Source organism: Rhinopithecus roxellana, chromosome 19 (genome assembly GCF_007565055.1).
Source record: "Rhinopithecus roxellana isolate Shanxi Qingling chromosome 19, ASM756505v1, whole genome shotgun sequence".
NCBI lineage: Eukaryota > Metazoa > Chordata > Mammalia > Primates > Cercopithecidae > Rhinopithecus > Rhinopithecus roxellana.
In genome coordinates this window covers 15249862-15277195 of record NC_044567.1, presented here as the reverse complement: position 1 = coordinate 15277195, position 27334 = coordinate 15249862, and the positions used below count along the sequence as shown (strand labels likewise).

General features: G+C 45.6%; 1 protein-coding gene across 1 annotated transcript in view; it reads right to left on the bottom strand.

The window, feature by feature from the left end:
- Window positions 1-539: 539 nt before the first annotated feature.
- Window positions 540-27334, bottom strand: part of CASC3 (CASC3 exon junction complex subunit) — a 34743-nt gene continuing 7948 nt past the window's right edge. Inside the window, exons 4-14 of the mRNA XM_010354489.2 lie at window positions 10882-11040; window positions 10640-10791; window positions 9889-10065; window positions 8502-9190; window positions 6057-6121; window positions 5047-5161; window positions 4715-4813; window positions 4260-4474; window positions 3239-3361; window positions 3022-3086; window positions 540-2257 (exon numbers count right to left, since the gene is read on the bottom strand). Of these exons, the coding sequence (XP_010352791.1) occupies window positions 3063-3086; window positions 3239-3361; window positions 4260-4474; window positions 4715-4813; window positions 5047-5161; window positions 6057-6121; window positions 8502-9190; window positions 9889-10065; window positions 10640-10791; window positions 10882-11040 (1818 nt within the window). The 3' untranslated portion in view covers window positions 540-2257; window positions 3022-3062. The remainder of the gene's footprint in view (window positions 2258-3021; window positions 3087-3238; window positions 3362-4259; window positions 4475-4714; window positions 4814-5046; window positions 5162-6056; window positions 6122-8501; window positions 9191-9888; window positions 10066-10639; window positions 10792-10881; window positions 11041-27334) is intronic.

The window sequence follows — 27334 nt, the reverse complement described above, 5'->3', positions numbered from 1 at the left end:
TTTTGGTACAAAAAAAAATACAAAAATTTCTACTAAAAATACAAAAAAAAAAAAAAAAAAATTTCCCTTCCCCTTACCTGACCTGATTGTCTCCCTAAGACTGTGGTCCTTAATACTTTAGTGTTGGCATCTTTACTTTTCAAGAAAGCTAGCTACCTGCACTTCCCCCAGCCCAGGACTTGGTATAGTTATATTGACATCTGATGGCATATTACCTTGGGAAACTTACTGCCAAACACAAAGGAAGCTATAAAGAATACTAGATGCTCATGTGAATAAGCAGCATCTCTCTACTTCTCTGTCCCTGACACTTCCAATCTAAGGGATAGCATGATATCCTGGTAATCTATGTGGTTAAAAAAGATAACTGATGGGGAGTGCAGACACATTTATGGCCTCAAAGGGGCTCCTCATCTCTCAGGGCTTCTGTTTCACAAGTCTGGGCTGACCTGAGTTGTGACCGTGACCCTGTGGGGGAATTAGGGAGTCCTCTTCCCTCCCTCCCAAATCAAGACTCATGCAAAACATTGGCAAGAGAGCCAAGTTTATAGTCTAAATTTTATTATCTCCAAGTCACAATGCTGATCACAAATGGGCACCCTTTAAAACGGTAACAAAAAACACCACCACACATGGAAAAATCCTTGCAACTAAACACAGTGGACCAACAGAGACAAGTCTCACAGTGTCTTAAGGTCTGGGAATCTGGGCATGCTGCCCACAGGCTTGAGGAGACATCTTCAGGTTTAAGGCAAAGGGAACAGCCTACAAAAGGCACAACCACCAGCTACCCCTGGAAGAATCTCTTAGTAATTTCCTCCTTGGGGGTTACAGATTAAGTGCCCCTCCCCCCTCTCCATGCCACAACTGTGACTCAAGTGGTTAGGCCAGCTGCTAGAGGGAAGGAATAAAAACAGACAGTGACATTACCTGGGAGAGACACAGCCACCATCTTTACCCTCAAGTTCTGCAGAAGGACAGGGACAGTGGCCAAGTTACCCCTGGCGGACAGAAGTACTGCAGTAATAGGAATCCCTTCTGCAGAGGCAGCAGAGAAGTGGTTTAGTGCCATGGATAGGGAGGAAAGATAGGAGCCCTTGCCCAGAAGGTGACTGGCTTCCTTAGGCCTTAAGCCCAGGTGTAGTATCTTCTGTTTGCAAGGACAAAAGTAGAATTTGGGGTAGTAACATCTAAAACACTTGTAGCAGGAAAGACGTGGAGAAGAGCAATTGCAAAGGATGGGGTAGACTGCTTGCTGGATGATATTTGCCTTTAAAGAGATGCATTGGTCCACAGCAACTGGAAAGGGAGTGTAGCAAGAAGAATGGAAAGAAGAGAAGCAAGGCCCTCTAATTCCACTTACCTCAAAAGACTGCGCCCTGAGGACTATGTGAATACACACCCCTAAGGGCAAAGGCTCTCACTCCACCATCCCTTTCTCACAAAAGCATCTGGTTTGCCATCTCTCCCCACAGTAGGGTATTTGCCCTCAGCAGAGAACAGTAGCCCACCATAGTACAGGTACTGATGGATGCTCAGACTCCTAAAAACCTAAGTCAAAGAGAAGGACTCCTACCCACCTACTCTGAGCTTTTCTGCACAATAGGACCCTCTGTGCAGACAGCCATGCTTCCACAGGGTTAGAGTTAAGGGAATACAAGTATACAAGAGGATAACAAACGCCAACTAAAAGTGAAAGGCCAGGTCTTTTTAGCCTTGGTGAGGAAGGCTGGCTGATACATTCTCCATTATCTGGGATGCAGGGAAGAGTCAAAAGGGAATCCAGAGGGGCTAGCAAACCAGAAGAATGGACTTGTTTCATTTAAAGGTAGGGGGAGCAAGAAACAGAGACAAAGAGAAAAAACTAACATAATATTAAGGATAAGAAGCCAGGTTTTAAAAATGAACATCTTAGAAAACAAAACAAAACAAACAGGAAGGAGCTTCCTTGAGAACAGAAGACACTTCAATTTCCCAGAAGAAAGTGAAGAACAGCAGAAGACATGGGCTTCTGGATCTAGACTCAGAAGCTTGGGGCTGTCTGGCTCTGCTCCCCCGAACACAGCCAACTCGAGTGAAGATGGGACGAGGTCCACTTGTTTCTCCCTCTCTCCAGAGCCTGTCCTTAGAGGAAGGCAGGGGTCCTCCTCTTTCAGCTGTTTGCTGGTAGGAGCCATACCCTATATCTTTGAAGCCCTTCTGGTAGTAGACAGCCAGCTGTATTTCTCTTCTCTCCTGAGTTCTCACCTCTGCCATTCTGACAGGGGTTGGAAAAAGGGAAGAACCACCAAAGTGTTAGTGGGCCTTCTGGGCATTTACAAGCTGTTTTCAAAAAGCCACATTTCTAAATAATGTGTATTAAGTAATGTCCTTCAACAAAACAAAAGCAACAAAACCCCCAGTCTTTCTCCTCTATGATCTTTAGAACTGGTTTTTTCTGCTATAACATCTCAAATTGCCTTCCTGTATTTTTATCTTGTAGCTTCTAAATTGAAAATTGTCATGTAACAGTCATTTCTACTTCAACCCTGCCCAATACACTTGCCAAACAAACAAATTGGCAAATTTCAGGACTCCTTTAAGCCTCCTGAGATATCCTATGATTATTATAACTTAAAGCATTAATTAGAGGCCAGGCGGGGTGGCTCACGCCTGTAAGTCCAGCACTTTGGGAGGCCAAGGCAGGAGGATCACCTGAGGTCAGGAGTTCAAGATCAGCCTGGCCAGTATGGTGAAACCCCATTTCTACTAAAAATACAGAAACTAGTCAGGTGTGGTCGTGCGTGCCTATAATCCTAGCTACTCAGGAGGCTGAGGCAAGAGCAATGCTTGAACTCAGGAGATGGAGGTTGCAGTGAGCCGAGATTGTGCCACTGCACTCTAGCCTGGGTAACAGACTGAGACTCCATCTCAAAAAAAAAAAAAAAAAAAAAAAAAAAAAAGCATTAATTAGTGATTTTTGTTTGTTAAGCAAGTGTAAGCATTAGTTTTAAGAATATTCACAGTAAGTTGTGCACTTACTTTTATATGATGTTAAGATTTAAAATATTCAGAAACTCATATTAACTGGAACCCCTGCTTACAACCTGAAATAATAAAGTTGGAATTTGTTATCAGGTCATACCAAAAAGACTGTTTTCCAGAGACACACACCCAGAAAAATGAGGGAAATCCTCTGGGGAGAAGGAAAGCCCACTGACGGAGCATGTGCATTAAGTATGGGAAGGAGCTCGCATACCTCAGGTGGAGGGGGCTTGATGGTGACTGGCTGGGGAGTCCTCCGCGGTGGGGAGGGCTTTGGTTGCACCTGCTGCTGGGCGGGGTTATAGTAGGTCACTCCTCCATATACCTGTGATGGGGCCTGGACCCCACAAGCCAGGAGAAGAAAAAGTTAGGAATGAATTCATCCAACCTATGATGAACAGGAAATATTATTCATCCACAAGAGTATTGGGGAATTTATAATTTTAAAAATATCTGATCTGCCCACCCTTCAAAATAAAGTGACTATTCATTTTTGCCTTAATTTGTCATTATTTTGCTCTGGTTTTTATTTCTTCAAAGTACTGCCCAGCTTTCTCTAATTCCTAACATCAGCTGACAAATGGAAAAGGCTGAGTTCAGTAGCGACACTACAGATACTTGATTATGTCAACGTGGTGGCAGTTAAGCAGGACAGAGGTGGGGTGATAAGGAGTAGAATACAGCTTCTTTATGCAAGAGTGAAAAGCAGGTACTGCCACCTATGATGTACCACAACACAGGAAAGAAACACCATTAAAGAAACTGAACGCTGGGTGCGGTGGCTCATGCCTGTAATCCCAGCACTTTCGGAGGCTGAGGCAGGTGGATCGGTTGAGGTCAGGAGTTTGAGACCAGCTTGGCCAACATGGCGAAACCCCGTCTCTACTAGAAATACAAAAATTAGCCAGGCGTGGTGGCAGGCGCTGTAATACCAGCTACTCGGGAGGCTGAGGCAGGAGAATCGCTTGAACCCAAGAGGTGGAGGTTGCAGTAAACTGAGATCATGCCACTGCACTACAGGCCTGGGCGACAGAGAAAAAAACTGAAAATAAAGATGATGGGCATTACATAAGCTGCATTTCCAGCTCCTGACCACTAAGAGGCGTCTTAGTGTCACATACAAATCAGTGGCACTGAAATGTTCTCTCAAATTCCTTTAGCATTCTCCCCATACCACATTCCTGTCGGAATTAAAGAATATGTATCTAGAAAAACATGATCATTAGCCATCTCACCTGTGTATTAGGATATAGATGCGGCGGCGGTGGGGGAGGCAGTGCCCCTGGAGCATAAGGGTAACTGGGATTACCAAAGTTCATGACGCCTGGAGCAGAAAAGTAAGTAGGAGCAAGCAACTGCTGAGGTGGTGGCTGTCCTGGAGACATGGACACTGGTGGGGGATAGAGGCCTGGATTGGGCAGAGGAGCTGGTGTCTGGTGGGGATGTAAACCTGGATAAGAAGAAGGAAAAAAACTGAAAAATAAAGTAACATCATTTTCATAGGATGGCCTGGCTGGACTGCTCAGTATAATCAGGCTCAGGATGGACACAAGAGGAATTTGTTGCCAACGTAGCCAGGATGGCCAGACTCCCAGGCTAGCAGCACAGAACTCAGGAGGACAGGGTTTGTGGTGCTCCCAACATATATCCTCAGGTACTGGAAGCATACAAGCAGAGATACTAAACTTACCTGGGTGCGGAAGGTGCATTTCTGGCTGCACAAGCATGCCCTGTGGAGGCAGCGGGGCAGGGCTGTCACCATGGGTATAGATTGGTCCCTGGAACTGCACTGTAAGATATCACATTGGGACTCTCATAAACCCTTACTCTTCACATCACATGGACAAGTCTCCGTGTTCCCCAAGCCCTTTAAAAGATGTTCTCAATATTCCATGCGAAGAAAACAGCAACCAGACAATTTGATTACCACTATGAGAGGTCAGAAGAGAAATTCAGGAGCCTAGTGTCTTACTTCACTTCACACTGCCAAGAAAAGTACCCCAACAATAAGAAAAAACTCACGTGGATCATAGTAATGTCCCTCCATGATACTGATATGCACTGGAGGGGCGGGGGGCTCTGGCACAGGTCTTTGCCGCTGGGATGAATAGCGTTTGGCTCGACCACCCTGGACACCCTGAGACAAAGAAAGAGGCCTAAACAATAAGAATTCTAGAGGGCTCTCATGTCAAGTTCTACCTTCCTTTAGGTGTTGAAAAACACTTGGTACATGGCAGGTGTTTAATGGGTATTTGCAAAGTGAGCTGAAAAATAATGAAAGATAACAAAATTTGAACCTAGGGCCAGGCGTGGTGGCTCACGCCTGTAATCCCAGCACTTTGGGAGTCGGGAGGATAATGAGGTCAGGAGATCAAGACCATCCTGGCTAACACGGTGAAACCCCGTCTCTACTAAAAATACAAAGAAATTAGCCGGGCGTGCTGGCAGGTGCCTGTAGTACCAGTTACTCGGGAGGCTGAGGCAGGGGAACGGCGAGAACCTGTGAGGCGGAGCTTGCAGTGAGCCGAGATCACGCCACTACACTCCAGCCTGGGCCACAGAGCAAGACTCTGTCTCAAAAAAAAAAAAAAAAAAAAAAAAAAAAGATTTGAACCTAAACCTTCTACCTTACATTTCTGAGATCTAAATTAAAATAAACATGGATAATCAATGGAAAAACTGACTTTATCTTGGCCGGGCATGGTGGATCACGAGGTCAGGAGTTTCGGACCAGCCTGGTCAACATGGTGAAATTCTGTCTCTACTAATAATACAAAAATTATCTGGGCATGATGGCACGTTCCTGTAATGCCAGCTACTTGGGAGGCTGAGGCAGGAGAATTGCTTGAACTGGGACCCAGGAGGCAGAGCTTGCAGTGAGCTGCGATCCCATCACTGCACTCTAGCCTAGGCAACGAGGTGAGACTCCATCTCAAAAAAAAAAAAAAAAAAGACCTTATCTTGGTTTAAACAATGAACAAGCTGTGTAACAGGCAGCTCCCTCCCCCATCTACCCTTTTCCCCTTCTGTACCATTTCTTCCATCCGGTTAAACTGAGGTGGAGGTCCTGCTCCCATGTGAATATGGTTGGGCATACCTGTAATAAACCAAAAAAGTTACTTCTGCAGATCAGACATATGTGAGTGGGACTCAAAGATACTATCAAGAAACAGGTTTAAGTATCGACATGAGGAATGCCTTTTTTCTTTTAATTAATAAAATTCTCTATAAACTATCTCTGCTTTCTGTCTACACCAGCATTTAGAAATTTGTCCCCACTGTCTGCCATCTTAATATAGCAATAAAGCCCTTGAACATGAAAAATAAAATGACTTCAATAAAGAAAATCAAGTTCAAATTTTTCCTATTAAATTGTTCCCTGCATAGAATCATTGGGAGATTATAATTAGCACATTACATTATCCTACATACTGAAAAATCTCAGCCCAAGAGTTTCTGAGCAACAGCTGGACAAGGAGGGATGCTTTGTAAATCTACTTGATTATATCCCATTCACAGGGATCTAGGTTGGAAGTTTGAGAGGAGATTCTCCTCTGGCTAAAATGACTCAAGACAAAAAGGAATGTTCTAGAGATTGTCCTCCAATAGTAAGAAGGGCACTATAACTCCAAATGAAGAGTTCCAATATTTAAGTTAGATTTCAGACTAAGGAAAGATCCTTCGATCTATCTGGCTGGAGAAAGACAAACCTGAACAGGCAAAATGGGTAATATGTAGGTCTAATTCTCTAAAACTATGCTGCCCAGTATGATATCCACTAGCCAAATATGAACATTTAAGTTTCAATTAATTAAAAGTTCAATTCCAGCTGGGTGCAGTGGCACATGCTTATAATCCCAGCACTCTGGGATGGCAGAGATAGGAGGACTGCTTGAGCCCAGGAGTTCAAGACTAGCCTGGAAAACACAATGAGAACCCCGTCTTTCCAAAAAATAAAAAAATCAGCCAGGTGTAATGATATGTGCTTGTGATCCTAGCTACTGAGGAGGCTGAGATGGGAGGATTGCTTGAGCCCTGGAGGCGGAGGTTGCAGTGAGCCAAGGTCACGCTATTGCACTCCAGACTCCAGCCTGGGTGACAAAGTGGGACCCCATCTAAAAAAAACAAACAAAACTGTATCTATATAAACAATAATAACAACAACAAAAACACAAAAGTACAATCATTACAGAAAGTTCTATTGGGCAATTTGTCTCTAGAAGATTAAGGAAATAAGGGAAGTTTGCCTTTCTTTCAAAGATATTAGAGAATATCTTGATCAAAATTCAACTGAATAAATTTTTGCCTTCAAACATTTAACCATTAGCTCAAATAACAACGTTGTCTTCTTCTACTTTTTGTGGAAAAGGATCCTGTACTCAGGAGGCTCAATGATGACTGGGCAGGTGCAGTGTGTTCCACCTGTAATCCCAGCACTTTAGGAGGACCACTTGAGCCCAGGAGTTCAAGATCAGCCAGACCAGACCCTGTCACTACAAAAAATTTTTTAAAAATCAGCTGGGGCCAGGTGCAGTGGTTCACGCCTGTAATCTCAGCACTTTGGGAGGCCGAGGTGGGTGGATCACTTAAGGTCAGGAGTTTGAGAACAGCCTGGCCAACATAATGAAACCGCATCTCTACGAAAAATACAAAAATTAGCCAGGTGTGGTGGTGTGAGCCTGTAATCCCAGTTACTCAAGAAGCTGAGGCAGGAGAATTGTTTGAGCCCCAGAGGCAGAGATTGTAGTGAGCTGAGATCGTACCATTGCACTCCAGTCTGGGCAACAGAGCAAGACTCTGTCACCAAAAAAAAAAAAAAAAAAGGGCCAGGCAGGGTAGCTGTGGCTCACCCCTGTAATCCCAGCACTTTGGGAAGCCAAGGTGGGAGGATCACGAGGTCAAGAGATCGAGACCATCCTGGCCAACATGGTGAAACCCTGTCTCTACTAAAAATACAAAAATTAGCCCAGCGTGGTGGTGCATGCCTGTAGTCCCAGCTACTTGGGAGGCTGAGGTAGGAGAATCACTTGAACACAGAGGTGGAGGTTACAGTGAGCCGAGATCGTGCCACTGCATCTAGCTTGGGCGACAGAGCAAGACTCCATCTCAAAACAACAAAAATACAGAAACAAATAAATCTCGAAACAAATAAATAAATAAAAATACAAAAAAAGGCCCGGCACGGTGGCTCACACCTGTAATCCCAGCACTTTCGGAGGCTGAGGCAGGCGGATCACAGGGTCAAGAGATCGAGACCATCCTGGCTAACACGGCGAAGCTGGGAGGCGAAGGTTGCAGTGAGCCAAAATTGTGGCACTGAATTTAGCTTGGGTGAAAGAGTGAGACTCCGTCTCAAAAAAAAAAGAAAGAAAAAGTAGACACTTGTCAGACACCACATTCCTGAGACAGAAGTCCCATGCCCCTAAACCTGATGATGCAAAGGGAAAAAAGCTAGCCACCAGTTCTATGATACCTACCTCGAAGTTCCCGTGGTTGCAGGAAAGAAGGCTGCCCCGGACTCCAATTCTGTTCTGCTATATTTAGTTGTGCCACATCTTGCTCAAGTCCACCTGTGGTAGAATCCACTGGAGCGTCCCAGTTCCCAGTCTTAGTAGGTGGAGTTGGGGTGGTTTCTGGGACTGGAGGTGCTGGGATCAGTCCTTCAGGAGGAGGGGGCACCTCCTCTGCAAGCTTGACTGCATCTCCAACTTTGGTTCGGGTTCTTCTTGCCCGGGAATAGGATTTCTTCTCAATGGGCCTGTCAGGGGCTGGTGGTGCAGTATCAGGAGCAGCAGCTGGTGTCTCTGAGGCTGCCTCTTCCTTCTCAGGACTGCCAAGCACTGGAACATCTGCTGCTTCTGGAGATGGATCCCTCACAGGAGTCTGCTCTAGGCGCCGTGACCGGTAACTAGTCTCATGCTTAACAGTCTCGCCAGACCGGCCACCATGCTGTCCCCCAGCTTCCATAGGCCTAAAACCAGCACGACCTTCCTTGAAGCCCCCAGATCGAGAATAATTCCTGGGTGCAGACATGCGACCAGTACCTGCAGCATTTCTGTTAATAAATGTCCTGGGTGGTAGGGTACCCCCAAGACCCTGGTGGCGATGAGACTTGTTTAGCCGCTCACCATTCCAATTTGGATCTCTTTGTGGAGGACTCCCATATCTACAAAAAATGGAATGAAGAAACTGTTAAGAAATTAACAAAAGGAGGCTGGGCACAGTGGCTCAGGCCTGTAATCCCAGCACTTTGGGAGATCAAGAAAGACAGGCAGATCACTTGAGGCCAGGAGTTTGAGACCAGCCTGGCTAATACAGTAAAACCCCATTTCTACTAAAAATACAAAAATTAGCTGATCGTGATGGTACACGCCTGTAATCCCAGCTACTCAGGAGGCTGAAGCAGGAGAATCACTTGAACCCGGGAGGTGGAGGTTGCAGTGAACCAAGAACATGCCACTGCACTCCAGCCTAGACAACAAAGTGAGACTCTTGTCTCAAAATAAAGAAAGAAAGCAAGAAAGCGAGAAAGCAAGGAAAGCAAGGAAAGCAAGGAAGAAAGGAAGAAAGGAAGAAAGGAAGAAAGAAGGAAAGAAGGAAAGAAGGAAAGAAGGAAAGAAGGAAAGCAAGCAAGCAAGCAAGCAAAGCAAAGAGAGTTCTTTCTAAAACGTATCTATAGTCTATGGTCTATTTTTTTTTTTTCCTTTTTTTTGGAGACAGGGTCTCACTATGTTCCCCAGGCTGGTCCTGAACTCCTGGCCTCAAGCAATCCTCCTGCCTCAGCCTCCCAAAGTGCTGGGATTCCAGGTGTAAGCCACTGTAAGCCACCATGCCTAGCCCAGTCTACGTTCTAAAATGCCTCACCGGGGTTTCCGGATTCTTCGGGGTTTGATGTCATCAGGATTGTGAGCTGAGCGAATGTCATAACCATAAAGAGCAATGAGCTCCTGTCGGGACTTTGGGGCCTGCTCATCTTCCCGGAACTTGTCATGCTCCCAGCGACCCTCATCTTTCCATAGCTTTCGCTGACGCCCCTTGGGTCTGGATAAAACGAAGCAAAAGTGTCTTGGGTCAGCAGAATTCTCCAAGTAGAGATGTTCATGAACAAAACGGGTCAGGCAGGGGGACAATAGGAACTTCGCGTAGTCTCCTCATCATCCCAAAGAGATTATAAAAAACGGGCCTCCCCTAAGCAAGTGTGAATCACAGAACCTCAGAGCCTGCTGGGCTCAAATACAAGACATAGAAATGAGAAAAGGACTTCATTTCATGCCACTCAGTACCTCTGAAAAACATCTCCTTTCTCCTAAAAGGCAGCCTATCCAAGTACCTCACTTCTCAGAGGCCTTATGCCTCAGATTAAGAAAAGAAAAAGTAGAATAATTAAGAGAAGATGAGTTCTGGAAAGAGACTGCCCTAGGTCTGCATCTTAGCTGCCTCACCAAGAATTACCAAATAGTCTAAGCCCACTTTCCTCATTTGTACAAGAAGGATAATCATAATACTTATCTTAAAATGCTGTAATAAATGAAATACAGGCAAAGCATTTAGCAAAGTACCTGGCCTACATGTCTAAAATACATGTTAGACAGCGGCAGCAGCAAGTGGCTTTTACCTGACTTCCTCCTCCTGAGTTTGCCCTCGAAGATCATGCTCAAAGAAGAGCCCTTTCCGAGGTATGTATGCTGGATTCTTCCGATCTTCATCATCATCCAAATGCTTAGGGCCCTTTTTACCCACTTTGTTTTCCACAGGCTCTGTGCTCTCCTAGAGGACAGATAAAGGGATCCTTACTCTTCTAAGACTCAATAATCCCTATTCCAGCCTCTAAAATGGAGGACTGTGGAATGTACTGACCTGTCCATCCCCACTTTGCCTCTCTCCAGTCACAGTGCCTTTGGTGTCAGGCTTTTCTTCTCCCTTCTCTTCTTTTGTTGAAGAATTAACAGCATCATTAGCTTCTGATTTCAGCTCCACTTTGGAGTTTTCCTCTTCACTGTATTCTCCTTCTTCACCCTGAAAAAAGTTTCCCTGTCAGTGATGCAGATAAGATCTGAACAGCATTTTAATTCCCACCTCACCCCCCCCACCCAAGATGGAGTCTCTGTCACTCAGGCTGGAATGCAGTGGCACAACCTCGGCTCACTACAACCTCTGCCTCCCGGGGTCAAGCAATTCTCCTGCCTCAGCCTCCCAAGTAGCTGGGATTACAGGCACCCACCACCACGCCTGGCTAATTTTTGTATGTTTAGTGGAGAACAGGTTTCACCCTGTTGGCCAGGCTGGTCTCAAACTCCTGACTTCACGATCCGCCTGCCTCAGCCTCCCAAAGTGCTGGGTTTACAGGAGTGAGCCACCGTGCCCGGCTGCATTTCAATTTTCTACTCTTTAGGAATACATTTATTGATTAAATTTTTAGTACAACATAGAACTGAAAAACAAACAAATCAATATTCTTACCCATATTTCCAGAAGATAAAGATCCTATTTTGGCTGGGCACGGTGGCTGACGCCTGTAATCCCAACACTTTGGGAGGCCGAGGCGGGCAGATCACCTGAGATCAGGAGTGCAAGACCAACCTGGTCAGCAGGGCAAAACCCCACCTCTACTAGAAATACAAAAATAAGCCACACATGGTGGCAGGCACCTGTAATCCCAGCTACTTGGGAGGCTGAGGCAGGAAAATCATTTGAACCAGGGAAGCAGAGGTTGCAGTGAGCATAGACTGCGCCACTGCACTTCAGCCTGGGCGACAGAGTAAGGCTCTGTTGCAAAAAATAATAATAATAATAAAAATGCTATTTTTAAAAATCACATTAAAAAAATACACACATACACACATATATATCCACATCGGTTTTCCTGGAACATGTGCAAGAATTATTAAAAGTGGCAGGCTGGGCGCAGTGGCTTACACCTGTAATCCAAGCACTTTGGGAGGCCGAGGCTGGAGGATCACTTGAGGTCAGGAGTTCGAGACCAGCCTGGTCAACATGGCAAAACCCTGTCTCTACTAAAAATACAAAAATTAGCCGGGAGGCGGGAGGCTGCAGTGAGCCAAGATTGTGCCACTGCATTCCAGCCTGGGTGACAAGAGCAAAACTCTGTCTCAAAAAAACAAAACAGGCCGGGCATGGTGGCTCACACCTGTAATCCCAGCACTTTGGGAGGCCGAGGCGGGCGGATCACAAGGTCAGGAGATCGAGACTACGGTGAAATCCCGTCTCTACTAAAAATACAAAAAATTAGCCGGGCACAGAGGCGGGTGCCTGTAGTCCCAGCTACTCAAGAGGCTGAGGCAGGAGAATGGCATGAACCCGGGAGGCGGAGCTTGCAGTGAGCCGAGACTGCACCACTGCACTCCAGCCTGGGCGACAGAGCAAGACTCCATCTCAAAAAAAAAAAAAAAAAAAAAAAAAAAAAAAAAAAAAAAACACCCAGCAGCAGCCTCCCCAGAGGATAAGAATGGAAGGGAGACTTACTATACAATACCTAACATATAAGAGGAGCTTAATCTTCTTTGATGATTTCTATCTCCATGAATTATCTTTTTTGAGACAGGGTCTTGCTCTGTTGCCCAGGAGTGCAGTGGCACAATCATGGCTTACTGCAATCTCAATCTCCTGGGCTCAAGTGATGTTCCCACCTCAGCCTCCGAAGTAGCTGCAACTACAGGCACATGCCACCATACCCAGCTGATTTTTTTTTTAATTTTTAGTAGAGACGAAGTCTCACTACGTTGCCTAGGCAGTTCTTGAACTCCTGAGCTCAAGCAATCCTCCTCCCTTGGCCTCCCAAAGTGCTGTTGATTACAGGCATGAACACTGTACCTGGCCTATGAATTGTCTCTTAAACATGCAGTGCGTAATAACTATACTTTTGACTTAAGCTGTGAACTCTCCCATCTCAAAATGGCTTACAGCAGAAATTCCCAAACTTTTTGATTATGTGGACCTCCCCCTTTTTTTTTTTAGGTGGAGTCTCGCTCTGTCGCCCGGGCTGGAGTGCAGTGGCCAGATCTCAGCTCACTGCAAGCTCCGCCTCCCGGGTTCATGCCATTCTCCTGCCTCAGCCTCCCGAGTAGCTGGGACTACAGGCGCCCACCACCTCGCCCGGCTAGTTTTTTTGTATTTTTTAGTAAAGACGGCGTTTCACCGTGTTAGCCAGGATGGTCTCGATCTGCTGACCTTGTGATCCGCCCGTCTCGGCCTCCCAAAGTGCTGGGATTACAGGCTTGAGCCATCACACCCGGCCGCATGGACCCCTTTTTAAGATCTAAAAGTTTTCATGGATCCCCATGAGATATTCACTGAGAAAACATGCAATGACAAACAACTGCCAGGCTGGATGTAGTGTTCACGCCTGTAATCCCAACACACTGGGAGGCCGAGGCAGGTGGATCACTCAAGGTCAGGAGTTTGAGACCAGCCTGGTCAACATGGTGAAACCCTGTCTCTACTAAAAATACAAAAATTAGCCAGACATGGTGGCATGAACCTGTAATCCCAGCTATGTGGGAGGCTGAGGCAAGAGTACTGCTTAAACCCAGGAGGTAGAGGTTGCAGTGAGCCAAGATGGCACCACTGCACACCAGCCTGGGCGAAAGAGTGAGACCCTGTCAAAAAAAAAATTTGCCAGGAGTGGTGGCATGCGCCTGTAGTCCCAGTAACTTGGGAGGCTGAAGTGTGAGATCATTTCAGCCCAGGAGGTAGAGGTTGCAGTGAGCCATAATTGTGCCACTGCACTCCAGCCTGAGCAACAAGGTGAGACCCTGTCTCCAAAAAAAGAAAACCAAACAAACAAACAAAAAAACCAAAACAACAAACTGACGTGTGCCTGCAGTCCCAGCTACTCGGAAGGCTGAGGGAGGAGAATCACTTTAACCTGGGAGGCAGAGGTTGCAGTGAACCGAGATCGCACCACTGCACTCCAGCCTGTGCAACAGAGACTATCTCAAAAACAAACAAAAAACAACAAACTGTTATACATTCAGTAACACTTTAAGTTTACATTTTATTAATTTACATATATTCAAAAATAGTAATATATAGCGGGGAGATGTATATTTTAGTCTACAGATAACGAGAACTGAATGAGTAGATGTGCAAACTCTTTTTTGAGACAGGGTCTCACTCTGTCGCCCAGGCTGGAGTGCAGTGGCGTGATCTCGACTGACTATATAGCCTTGACCTCCTGGGCTCAAGTAATCCTCCCACCTCAGCCCCCACAAGTAGCTGGGACTACAGATGTACACCACCATGCCCAACTAATTTTTGTATTTTTTTGTAGAGACAAGAGTTTCACCATATTACCCAGGCTGGTCTCAAACTTCTGAGCTCAAGCGAACCTCCTGCCTCAGCCTCCCAAAGTGCTAGGATTACAGGCATGAGCCACTGCGCCCAACCAGATGTGCAAACTCTTGATAATGACTCCATGATTTCCCAATGCACTGTTATCCTCAAGTTTGAAAATAGTAGCTTTGGCCGGGCGTGGTGGCTCAAGCCTGTAGTCCCAGCACTTTGGGAGGCCGAGATGGGTGGATCACGAGGTCAGGAGATCAAGACCATCCTAGCTAACACAGTGAAACCCCGTCTCTACTAAAAAATACAAAAAACTAGCTGGGCGAGGTGGCGGCGCCTGTAGTCCCAGCTACTTGGGAGGCTGAGGCAGGAGAATGGCCGGAACCTGGGAGGCGGAGCTTACAGTGAGCCAAGATTGCGCCACTGCACTCCAGCCTGGGTGACAGAGCGAGACTCCGTCTCAAAAAAAAGAAAATAGCAGCTTACCTTTTTTTTTTTTTTTTTTGAGACAGAGTCTCGCTCTGTCGTCCAGGCTGGAGTGCAGTGGCCCGATCTCAGCTCACTGCAAGCTCCGCCTCCTGGGTTCACGCTATTCTCCTGCCTCAGCCTCTGGAGTAGCTGGGACTACAGGCGCCCACCACCTCGCCCGGCTAGTTTTTTTGTATTTTTTAGTAGAGACGGGGTTTCACCGTGTTAGCCAGGATGGTCTCGATCTCCTGACCTCGTGATCCGCCCGTCTCGGCCTCCCAAAGTGCTGGGATTACAGGCTTGAGCCACCGCGCCCGGCCAGCTTACATTTTTTGATGCCTATGAGTACTAGTTTTCTGCAGCAGGAAATTCCTGCAGTCAGAAACTATCCAGAATCACATAATTATAAAAATTTGACCTAAAAAACCTTAGAGGACAACTTGTACAACCATCGCATTTCAGAAACGAAAAAAATTAGTCCAAGTGCTCTCTCTTTTTCCTTTTTACTATCTTCTTCCCTCTTTTACCACATCAAGATTGGGTAACACTGTTCATGACGGAGAAAGTGCTGGGTCTACACACAAAGGATCATTAGGCCATTAGAAAGGGCCAGGAAATGGATGTGTGGCTAGTTCTAGGTAGGAAAAGGCAGCAGCTAAGGCTCATGACAAGGGAACTGGCTTTAGAATAGGGTTACTCTCCTCTCCTTGTCCTCCCCAGACTTGGACCTAAGGAGGCAGAGCTATGGCTAGGGAGGCCTACGAGAACACAGAGAAATGGTTTCAAGGAAAGGTAGTGGTGTCCTCATTGATGGGTTACATCTGAAACCTGGTAGATATATGTACACTGGTCTCTCACTCTCCTACTGGGTCTGATACTTGACCTGAACCAGACTGCCCTGTCACTCAAGACTCAGGCTGGCCCCAATAATCTGGTCAAAGAGGCTCAATGTGGGATTCCTGAATTCCTGATTGAGAAGCTCTCAAACTCGAAGTTTCTGCCATCTTTTCAAATAGAGCTGAGTCAGCCTGATTGGCCCAGACAAGCCAATTAATCCCTCTTCCTCGTTTTTCCCTGCTCAGCATCTGGGTATAGTTGACCCTGGAACAAGGGGTTTGAACCACTCAGGTCCACTTCTACACAAATTTTTTTCAATAAAAGTTACAGCAAGTAATGCCTGCCTCTCCTTCCACTGCCTCTGTCACCCAAGGCAGCAAGATCAACCCCTCCTCTTCTGAAGTCTACTCAACACAAAGATGATGAAGACCTTTATGATGATCCACTTCCACTGAATAGTATGTTTCCTTAATAGTGAATATGATTTCCTAATAACATTTTCTTTTCTCTAGCTTAAAGAGTACAGTACATAATAGACATACAAAATACGTATTCACTGACTATTTATGTTATCAGTAAAGCTTCCAGTTGACTTAGTAGTTGGGGGGAGTCAAAAATTATACTTGGAATTCTTACTGCACAGGGATATGTGTCCTTTATATTTTATTTATTATTTATTTATTTTGGAGACAGAGTCTTGCTCTGTCGCCCAGGCTGGAGTGCAATGGCACGATCTCAGCTCACTGCAACCTCCACCTCCTGGGTTCAAGCAATTCTTATGCCTCAGCCTCCTAAGTAGCGGGGACTACAGGTGTGTGCCACCACTCCTGGCTAATTTTTGTACTTTAGCAGAGACAGGGTTTCACCATGTTGCCCAGGCTGGTCTCAAAGTACCGAGCTCAGGCAAGCCACCCACTTCGGTCTCCTGAGGTGCTAGGATTACAGACGTGAGCCACCACACCCAGCCCCCTTTTATTTCTTTTTAACAGATGGGGTCTCACTGTATCACTCAGGGTAGAGTGTAGTGGTGTGATCGAGGCTTGCTGCAGCCTCAAACTCCTGGGCTCAAGTGATCCTCCTGCCTCAGCCTCCTGAGTAGCTGGGACTGCAGGCATGTGCCATCATGCCCAGCTAATTTTTGTCCTTTTTTTTTTTTTTGTAGAGACAGGGTCTTGCTTTCTTGTCCAGGCTAGTCTCAAACTCTTGGACTCAAGTGATCCTCCTGCCTTGGCCCCCTGAAGTGCTCGGATTAGAAGCATGAGCGACTGTACTCAGACAGGATAGGCACTCTTAACTCCCATGTTGTTCAACTATTTTCGCCTTGAGTATTTTGGGTTAGGATTCCCAGAAGGGTAACCGAATAGAGGGAGACTGTTTGACTATATCCACACTATCAGAATCAAGCCTTTACCTATAGCTTTTTAACAACCAAGCACCATTGATTCTTCCCATTTCCCTTAATTACATGAAGACCCTCCTCAAGACTGGGATGGGTAGGTGGCAATCATTCAGTTCTTTCCTTGATCCTGTGTTCCCTGAAGATTTTCAAGCAGAAATTACAATAACTTGGTGTATGTGATTTTAATTTTCCACCTCCCTACACACACATACTGACTTAATTCAAATACCTTTAAATAGCATTATCACGATTAATAAGGAAACCTTATTTTATGCTCCACCCTCTGATCTGTGGTAAGATGTCAAATGAGGCAACTTTATTTCAAGTGAAAAACTAATTTTGTTTCCAGGGCAGAACAGATACAAATAGCACAGTGCTGAGGAGGCTCCAAATCAGTCAAAGCTTAGTCTAACTGAAGCCAAGGTGCTACCACACGGTCACACGCTTTGGCAAAGGGATGTCATCAAAACCCTTTTCCAGAGGAGACAAACTCCCCTACATCACCCACCACTTCAGTGTACTCTTTCCAATTCTTACTAGCTCTACCCTGAAGGAACTGAAGGAACTGCTTCCTTTGAAACATTCTAATACAGAAGTTTTAGCTTATTCTTCCACTTCCCACATATTTCAGACTAAGAGATGGGGTTGGTATCCTTATTCTAAATGTGTCTTCCAGATCTAACTCTTGTAGCCTCATTTTAATAAACCCTGGCTCCTCCTAGGGGAAGACTTTAGCACTGAGGTCAGTCTTCACCTGCACATCAGCCATCCATTTCCATGGTTGTACTCCAAACCAGTTTTACCTAGAACTGCTACGCTTTATTATAAGTAAAACTGCTCCACTGTCTCACTGATATTTTATTTTTATTTATTTTTTTTATTTTACTTTTATTTTATTTTACTTTTATTGTATTTTATTGTATTGTATTGTTTTTTTATTTATTTTATTTTATTTTATTTTATTTATTTTATTTTATTTTATTTTATTTTATTTTGAGACGGAGTCTCGCTGTGTCTCCCAGGCTGGAGTACAGTGGCACGATCTCGGCTCACTGCAAGCTCCGCCTCCCGGGTTCACGCCATTCTCCTGCCTCAGCCTCCGAGTAGCTGGGACTACAGGCGCCCGCCACCACGCCCGGCTAGTTTTTTGTATTTTTAGTAGAGACGGGGTTTCACCATGTTAGCCAGGATGGTCTTGATCTCCTGACCTCGTGATCCATCCGCCTCGGCCTCCCAAAGTGCTGGGATTACAGGCTTGAGCCACCACGCCCGGCCAACTGCTCCACTTTCAAAACCTTAAATATAATTAGCTGAGCATGGTGGCTCATGCCTGTAATCCCAGCTCCCTGGGAGGCTGAGGCAGGAAAATCGCTTGAACCCGAGAGACAGAGGTTGCAGTGAGCCAAGATAGTGCCACTGCACTCCAGCCTGGGTGACAGAATGAGACTCCATCTCAAAAAAACAAAACAAAACAAAACCTTACGTATAAATACCCCAGTCCTTGACCAAAATCGTCACATGCAAAAGAATGAAGTTAGACCCTTACTTTACCCCACATACAAAAACTAACTCAAAATGAATCAAATACCTAAATTTAAGAGTTGAAACCGGCCGGGCGCGGTGGCTCAAGCCTGTAATCCCAGCACTTTGGGAGACTGAGACGGGCGGATCATGAGGTCAGGAGATCGAGACCATCCTGGCTAACACGGTGAAACCCCGTCTCTACTAAAAAAATACAAAACAACTAGCCGGGCGAGGTGGCGGGCGCCTGTAGTCCCAGCTACTGGGAGGCTGAGGCAGGAGAATGGCATGAACCCGGGAGGCGGAGCTTGCAGTGAGCTGAGATCCGGCCGCTGCACTCCAGCCTGGGCCACAGAGCGAGACTCCGTCTCAAAAAAAAAAAAAAAAAGTTGAAACCATAAAACTCTTAGAAGAAAACATAGGAGTAAATACTCATGACTCTCAATGATTCTTAGATACCTAACACCAAAAGCATCTGCAACAAAAGGAAAAACATAAAACAGGCTTCATTAAAACTAAACTCTTTGTGCTTGAAAGAACACTATAAAGAAAGTGAACAATTCAGAGAAAGGGAACACATATTTTCAAATCATATCTGATAAGGGACTTACATCTAGAATACAGAATATATAGAGAACTCTTAAATCTCAATTTAAAAAAAAAAAAAAAAAAGGACCAGGCACGGTGGCTCACGCCTGTAATCCCAGCACTTTGGGAGGCCGAGGCAGGCAGATCACCTGAAGCTGGGAGTTCGAGACCAGCCTGATCAACATGGAGAAACCCTATCTCTACTAAAAATACAAAAAAAAGTATCCTCATGCCTGTAATCCCAGCACTTTGGGAGGCCGAAGTGGGCGGATCACAAGGTCAGGAGATCGAGACCACAGTGAAACCCTGTCTCTACTAAAACCACAAAAAATTAGCTGGGGACGGTGGCGGGCGCCTGTAGTCCCAGCTACTCAGGAGGCTGAGGCAGGAGAATGGTGTGAACCCAGGAGGCGGAGCTTGCCGTGAGCCGAGATCGCGCCACTGCACTCCAGCCTAGGGGACAGAGCGAGACTCCATCTCAAAAAAAAAAAAAAAAAAAATTATGCAAGCCTGGTGGCGCCTACTTGGGAGGCTGAGGCAGGAGAATGGCTTGAACCTGGGAGGCAGAGGTTGCGGTGAGCAGAGATCACGCCATTGCACTCCAGCCTGGGCAACAAGAGTGAAACTCCGTCTCAAAAAAAAAAAAAAAAAAAAAAAAAAGGCCAGGCACGGTGCCTCACACCTGTAATCTAGCACTTTGAGAGGCCGAGGTGGGCAGATCACCTGAGGTCAGGAGTTCAAGACGAGCCTGGCCAACATGGCAAAACCTTGTCTCTACTAAAAATACAAAAATTAGCCAGGCATGGCGGTGCACACCTGTAATCTCAGCTACTTGGGGCAAAGGTCGAGTGTGGTGGCTGACGCCTATAGTCCCAACTACTGAGGAGGCTGAGGTGGGAAGACTGCTTGAGCCCGGGAGTTTGAGACCACTCTGGATAATACAGCAAGACCTTGTGTCTAAAAATATAAAAACGATAATTAAAAATAAATTTTTTAAAAAAATGGCCTAGGTATCTGAATAGTCATTTCTCCCAGGAAGATACACAAATGGCCAATAAGCACCAGAAAAAAACACTCAGCATCATTAGTCATCAGGGAAATGCAAATCAAAATGAGAGAATATCTCATACCTAATAGGATACCTAGAATCAAATCGGCTCACTCCAACCTCTACCTCCCAGGTTCAAGTGATTCTTATGCCTCAGCCTCCTGAGTAGCAGGGATTACAGGTGCGTGACACAATGCCTGGCTAATTTTTGCATTTTTAGCAGAGACAGGGTTTTGCCATGTTGGTAAGGCTGGTCTCGAACTCCTGATCTCAAATGATCCATCTGACTCGGCCTCTCAAAGTGCTGGGATTATAGGCATGAGCCACTGTGCCCGGCAAAAAAAAGTTTTAGACAGATCTCTCTCTGTTGCCCAAGCTTGTCTCAAACTCCTGGGCCCAGGAAATCCTCCTGCCACAGCCTCCTGTGTAGCTGAGAGTACAGGCATGCATCTGGGTAAATAACACAACAAGTGCTGTTAAGGATATGGAGAAACTGGAACCCTCATAAGACTGCTGTTAGTTATGTAAAATGGTGCAGCATCTTGGAAACAGTATGGTGGTTCTAGTTCTTCAAATGATTACAGAGTTACCACATGACTCAGCAATTCCATTCCTAGGTACATAGTCAAAGAGAAGTGAAAACATATGTCCCCACAAAAACGTGTACACTAATGTTTGTAGACGAATTATTCATAACCAAAAGATGGAAATAAGATATGGAAATAACTCGTGTCTGTTGATGGGTGAATGGATAAAGAAAATGTGGAACACACAAATAATGGAATATAATTCTGTCCTAAAAAAGGAAATTTTGCCATTTGTGACAACAAATGGATGAACCTAGAGAGAACTATGCTAAGTAAAATAGACACAGAAAGATAACCACCACATGATCTCAAGTCAAACTCATAGAAACAGAGTAGGAAGGTGGTGTCTGGGGCTTAAGGGTAGGGAAAATGAGAAGATTATGGTCAAAGGATATAAAATTTCAGTTATAAGTTCTGGAGACCCAATGTACAGCATGGTAACCACAGTTAATAATAACGTACTGGCCAGGCATGGTGGCTCACACCTGTAATCCCAGCACTGGGAGGCCGAGGTGGGCAGATCATGAGGTCAGGAGTTCGAGCCCAGCCTGGCCAACATGGTGAAACCCTGTCTCTACAAAAATACAAAAACTGGCTGGGCGTGGTGGCGGGCGCCTGTAATCCCAGCTACTCATGAGGCTGATGCAGGAGAATTGCTTGAACCTGGGAGGCAGGGGTTGCAGTAAGCCGAGACTGCACCACCGCACTCAAAGCAAGACTCCGTCTAAAAGAATAATAATAATAACTTACCATATACTTGGCCAGGCAAGGTGACTCATGCCTGTAATCCTAATACTTTGGGAAGCTGAGGCTAGAAGATTGCTTGAAGCTGAGTTCAAGACCAGCCTGGGCAATACAGCGATTCTTTGCCTCTACAAAAAATTTAAAAATTAGCTGGGTGAGGCCGGGCACAGTGGCTCACGCCTGTAATCCCAGCACTTTAAGAGGCCAAGGCGGATGGATCACAAAGTCAGGAGATAGAGACCATCCTGGCTAACACGGTGAAACCCCGTCTCTACTAAAAATACAACAAATTAGCCAGGCGTGGTGGCGGGTGCCTGTAGTCCCAGTTACTCAGTAGGCTGAGGCAAGAGAATGGCGTGAACCCAGGAGGCGGAGCTTGCAGTGAGCCGAGATCACGTCACTGCACTCCAGCCTGGGCGACAGAGCAAGACTCCATCTCAAAAAAAAAAAAAAAAAAAATTAGCTGGGCATGGTAGTGCACGCCTGTAGTCCCAGCTATTGAGGAGGCTGAGATGGGAGGATCGCTTAAGCCCAGGAGTTTCAGGTTGCAGTGAGCTGTAACTGCATCACTCAACTCCAGCTTGGGCGACAAAGGTTCTGTCTCTTTTTAAACGATGTAAAATAAAAATAAATAATATACTGTAAACTTGAAATGTGCTGAAAGAGTAGCTCTTCAGTGTTCTCATCACACACATACAAAAAGGTTAACTATGTGAAGTGACAGATATATTAATTAGCTTAACTGTGGTACTCCAAAAGGTACACATGTATCAAGACACCACACTGTATGTGTTAAATGTATACAATTTTTATTTGTGAGTTATACCTCAATAAAGCTGGGGTGGGGAGGAAGAAAGAAGGAATGAAGTACTGACACATGCTATAAGTCAGATGAAAACATTATACTGAAAGAGGACAGACACATAAATCTACATATTACATAATTGCATTCATATGAAAGGCCAGAATAGGAAAATCAACAGAGACACAGAGACAGAAAGTAGATCTGCGGTTGCTTAAGGCTACGGGAAGGATGGGATAACTGGGTCTCTTCCTTCTTTTTTTTTTTTTTTTTTTGAGATGAGGGTCTCACTCTGTTACTCAAGCTGGAGTGCAGTGGCGTGATCACAGCTCCCTGTAGCCTTTACCTCCTGGGCGCAAACAATTCTCCTGCCTCAGCTTGTCAAGTAGCTGGGACCACAGGTACGCGCCACCACACCTGGCTAAATTTTTTATTTTTTATAGAGATAAGGTCTTACGGGCCAGGCGTGGTGACTTATGCCTGTAATCCCAGAACTTTGGGAAGCTGAGGCAGGCAGATCACTTGAGGCTAGGAGTTTGAGACCAGGCCGGCGAAAACGACGAAATTCCATCTCTACTAAAAATACTAAAAATTAGCCTGGCATATGCATATGCCTGTAGCCCCAGCCACCTGGGAGGCTGACCAACGAGAATCACTTGAAGCCCAGAGGCTCAAGTTGCAGTGAGCCAAGATTGTGCCACTGCACTCCAGACTGGGTGACAGAGCAAGACTCTGTCTCAAAAATAAACAAACAAACAAATAAAAAGAGATAAGGTCTCACTACATTGCCCAGGCCGGTCTCGAACTCCTGGGCCAACCATTCCTCCTGCCTCAGCCTAAGTACCTGAGTACAGGCACGCACCTGGCTAAATTATGCACTTTATAAATAAATGAACTGTACGTTATATGAATTGTATCTCAATAAAGCAGTATATATGTATTTTTTTTTTTGAGAAGGAGTCTCGCCCTGTCGCCCAAGCTGGAGTGCAGTGGCGCCATCTTGGTTCACTGCAAGCTCCGCCTCCCGGGTTCACACCATACTCCTGCCTCAGCCTCCCAAGTAGCTGGGACCACAGGCGCCCGCCACCACGCCCTGCTAATTTTTTTGTATTTTTAGTAGAGATGGGGTTTCACTATGTTAGCCAGGATGATCTCGATCTCCTGACCTTGTGACCCGCCCACCTTAGCCTCCCAAAGTGCCGGGATTATGGGTGTGAGCCACAGCACCTAGTCACAGTAAATCAGTTTTTTAAAAAATGCCTCTTATTCCTAGTTGTTTCCTTACTCTCTCGTCTCTAATTTCTTAATATGTCCATTACCTTGATCCTTCTAACTTCTGCCTATCTATCAGTCCTTTCTCACATTCACTTTCTTCTCCTCTAGACTCCATAGTTCATTCATTTCAATCACTACTAGTAACATCCCAATTCTCCTGCCACTCTCATATGCCTGGAACTGGATCAATTCAAATGTCTGCTTTCTCCAGGCCTACAACAGACTACTCCATTGCCAAAGGGGGTTAAACACACACACACACACACACACACACACACACACGCACACGCACGCACACACACTCTTTTTGAAGATGTCATTCTTTTGTTTTTGTCGAGAGTCTCACATTGTTACCCAGGCTGGAGGGCAGTGGTGCAATCATAGCTTGCTGTGGCCTCAACCTCCTGGGCTCAAGGGATCTTCCCACTCCAAGCTCCCAAGTAGCTGGGACATAGGCACACATCACTGCACCAGGCTAATTTTTGGTAGAGAGAGGGTCTCACTTTGTTGCCCAGATTGGTCTCAAACTCCTGGGCTCAAGCAATCCTCCTGCCTTGGCCTCCCAAAGTGCTTGGATTACAGGTGTGAGTCACAGTGCCTGGCTTGCTCTATCCTTCTGTTTCACAAAAACAAAGCACAAAAGGGAATGCTAACTTCCTTTGCACATACCTTTCCTTTCCACTTTTAATTACTTTGTCTGGTTCCTACATCTTCTCACGTATTCAGTCAAGAATACCAGTGCTTAATATTGTTATCTATTCCCTCTTTTGTTTCCCCCCGCTTTTTTTTTTTTTTTTTTTGAGATGGAGTCTCACGCTATCACCCAGGCTCGAGAGCCTGCCACCACGCCTGGCTAATTTTTTTGTATTTTTAGTAGAGACGGGGTTTCACCATGTTAGCCAAGATGGTCTCGATCTCCTGACCTCGTGTCTCAGCCTCCCAAAGTGCTAGGATTACAGGCATGAGCCACCACACCTGGCTTTTCCCTCCTTTCTAATCTTCCTTTGCATATACCTTTCCTTCCCACTTCTCTGTAATTACAATGGAAGATGCTTGTCTTGTCTGGTTCCTACTTCTTCTCATATATTCAGTCAAAAATGCCAGCACTCAATATTATTATTTATTCCCTCTCCTTCCCCCCCTTATCTTTTCTTCAATCTTTGACCATATTTGAGACTCTCCTAACTTTTTTTTGTTTTGTTTTGTTTTTTGAGACGGAGTCTCGCTCTGTCGCCCAGGCTGGAGTACAGTGGCCGGATCTCAGCTCACTGCAAGCTCCGCCTCCCGGGTTTACACCATTCTCCTGCCTCAGCCTCCCGAGTAGCTGGGACTACAGGCGCCCGCCACCTCGCCCGGCTAGTTTTTTGTATTTTTTAGTAGAGACGGGGTTTCACCGTGTTAGCCAGGATGGTCTCGATCTCCTGACCTCGTGATCTGTCCGTCTCAGCCTCCCAAAGTGCTGGGATTACAGGCTTGAGCCACCGCGCCCAGCCGAGACTCTCCTAACTTTTTAAAAAGCAACTAAATCACCTCTTGATCTCAAAGCAACCTTTCCAACTACCATCTCTTTAGCCTTCCCTCAGTCAAGTTTCTTTAACAAGTTCTTTTTTGGCCAGGCACAGTGGTATGAACCTATTGTCTCAGCTATTCAGGAGGCTGATGGCTGATGTGGGAGGATTGTAAGTTCAAGTTCAAGCCCAGCTTGGGCAAAATAAGGAGTCCCATTTCCAAAAAAAAAAAAAAAAAATTATTGGAAGACTCTCAGAAAATGGCAGTGGCACAGTTTTATCTGTCTTCAAATCTCCACATGGAGTGAGAGCTCTGGACAGCAAAACCAAGATCCAAACCAAAACCTTGGCCAGGCATAGTGGCTCACGTCCGTAATCTCAACACTTTGGGAAGCCGAGGTGGGTGCATCACCTGAAGTCAGGAGTTTGAGACCAGCCTGGCCAACATGGTAAAACCACGTCTCTACTAAAAATACAAAAATTAGCCAGGCATGGTGGCACGCACCTGTAATCCCAGCTACGTAGGAGGCTAAGATATGAGAATAGCTTGAACCTGGGAGGCAAAGACTGCAGTGAGCCATTGCACTCCAGCCTGGGCGACAGCAAGACTCTGTCTCAAAAAATAAAAAAGAAACCAAAACCTTCAGACAACACTGCAACAAGCTAAGTTACCAGGTATCCCCCAAGACCCAAAATGTAAGTGCATAACAAAGCACCAACAGCTATAGGACCTGTACAGTATTGGTGTCTACGCAGGAGAAAGCAGAGAAAGCAAATGGACCTGAGAACAGGAGAACACTGAAATAATCAACAGGTAATCAAGGGAAAGTACAACTGTGAAAACTGAGAACTATACTTTAAAACTAGTAAGGGGGCCAGGCGCGGTGGCTCATGCCTGTAATCCCATCACTTTGGGAGGCTGAGGTGGGTAAATCATGAGGTCAGAAGTTCGAGACCATTCTGGCCAACATGGTGAAACCCCGTCTCTACTAAAAAAATACAAAAATTAGCTGGGTGTGGTGGCGTGTGCCTATAATCCCAGCTACTTGGGAGGCTGAGGCAGGAGAATCACTTGAACCCGGGAGATGGAGGTTGCAGTCAGCAGAGATCATGCCACTGAACTCCAGTCTGGCGTCTAAAAAAAAAAAAAAAACACACAACTAGCAAGGGTTGTACCAAGTGAGACTGTAAGGGCCCTGTGGTCAAAAAGTCCGGCTGGACACGGTGGTTCACACCTGTAATCCCAGCACTTTGGGAGGCTGAGGTGGGTGGATCATCTGAGTCAGGAGTTTGAGACCAGCCAGGAAAACATGGTGAAACCTCATCTCTACTAAAAATACAAAAATTAGCTGGGCATGGTGGCACACAAGGACCCAGCTACTGCGGAGGCTAAGGCAGGAAAATTGCTTAAACCCGGGAGACAGAGGTTGCGGTGAGCTGAGATTGCGCCACTGCACTCCAGCCTGGGCGACACAGTGAGACTCCATCTCAAAAAAAAAAAAAGGGTCTCAAGGGATAAAGCTGACCTGGCTGCCAGGGCTCCCTTCTAGGGACAGAGCCCTACACTGCCCTAGAAGGGAGTTCCTAGAAGAGAAACTGTTGAGAGCAGAACCAAATTCAGTAGGACAGGGATGGTCCAGAACAAGCTGGGAAAGGGAACAAAAGCAACAAATCTCAGAAAGCAAGTCACCATATTTCTCACCATCACAGAAAAACAACAGAAGAAGGACCTCTGTGAAGTTAGAAGAAGTTACTCTAAATCATGCTTCCTTCTAAAAGACCAGGAAAACTAACGTTATATGAAAATGAACAGAAAATATAGAAGTTAAATCCCATATAAAGTTAAAATAAGAAAAAATAATAGCATTCCTACAGACAATGAAAGCATGCCAGAAAGACATCCACATATTATATCAAAATCGCAACTTCTATTTCAAAATGAGCTAAAAAGACATTAAGAAAATCATATAAGGCATGAAAGAACATCAATCAGAATTGGAAAAACTCAAAAATGAAATGAAAACTCAGAAAGGTATGAGCAATTACGAATCAAAAGCTATTACCAGATATCACCACCTGAAAGTCCCACACCTTCTCAATCTCAAAACATCCAAAACCTAACCCACCACTGTCCTTCCAGAATTCTTCTCCTGCTGTCCCTTCCTTAACAGTTCATCAACCTGCACATTCCTTTGACTCCTTTTTCTTTTTCTGAGTCAGGGTCTCACTTTG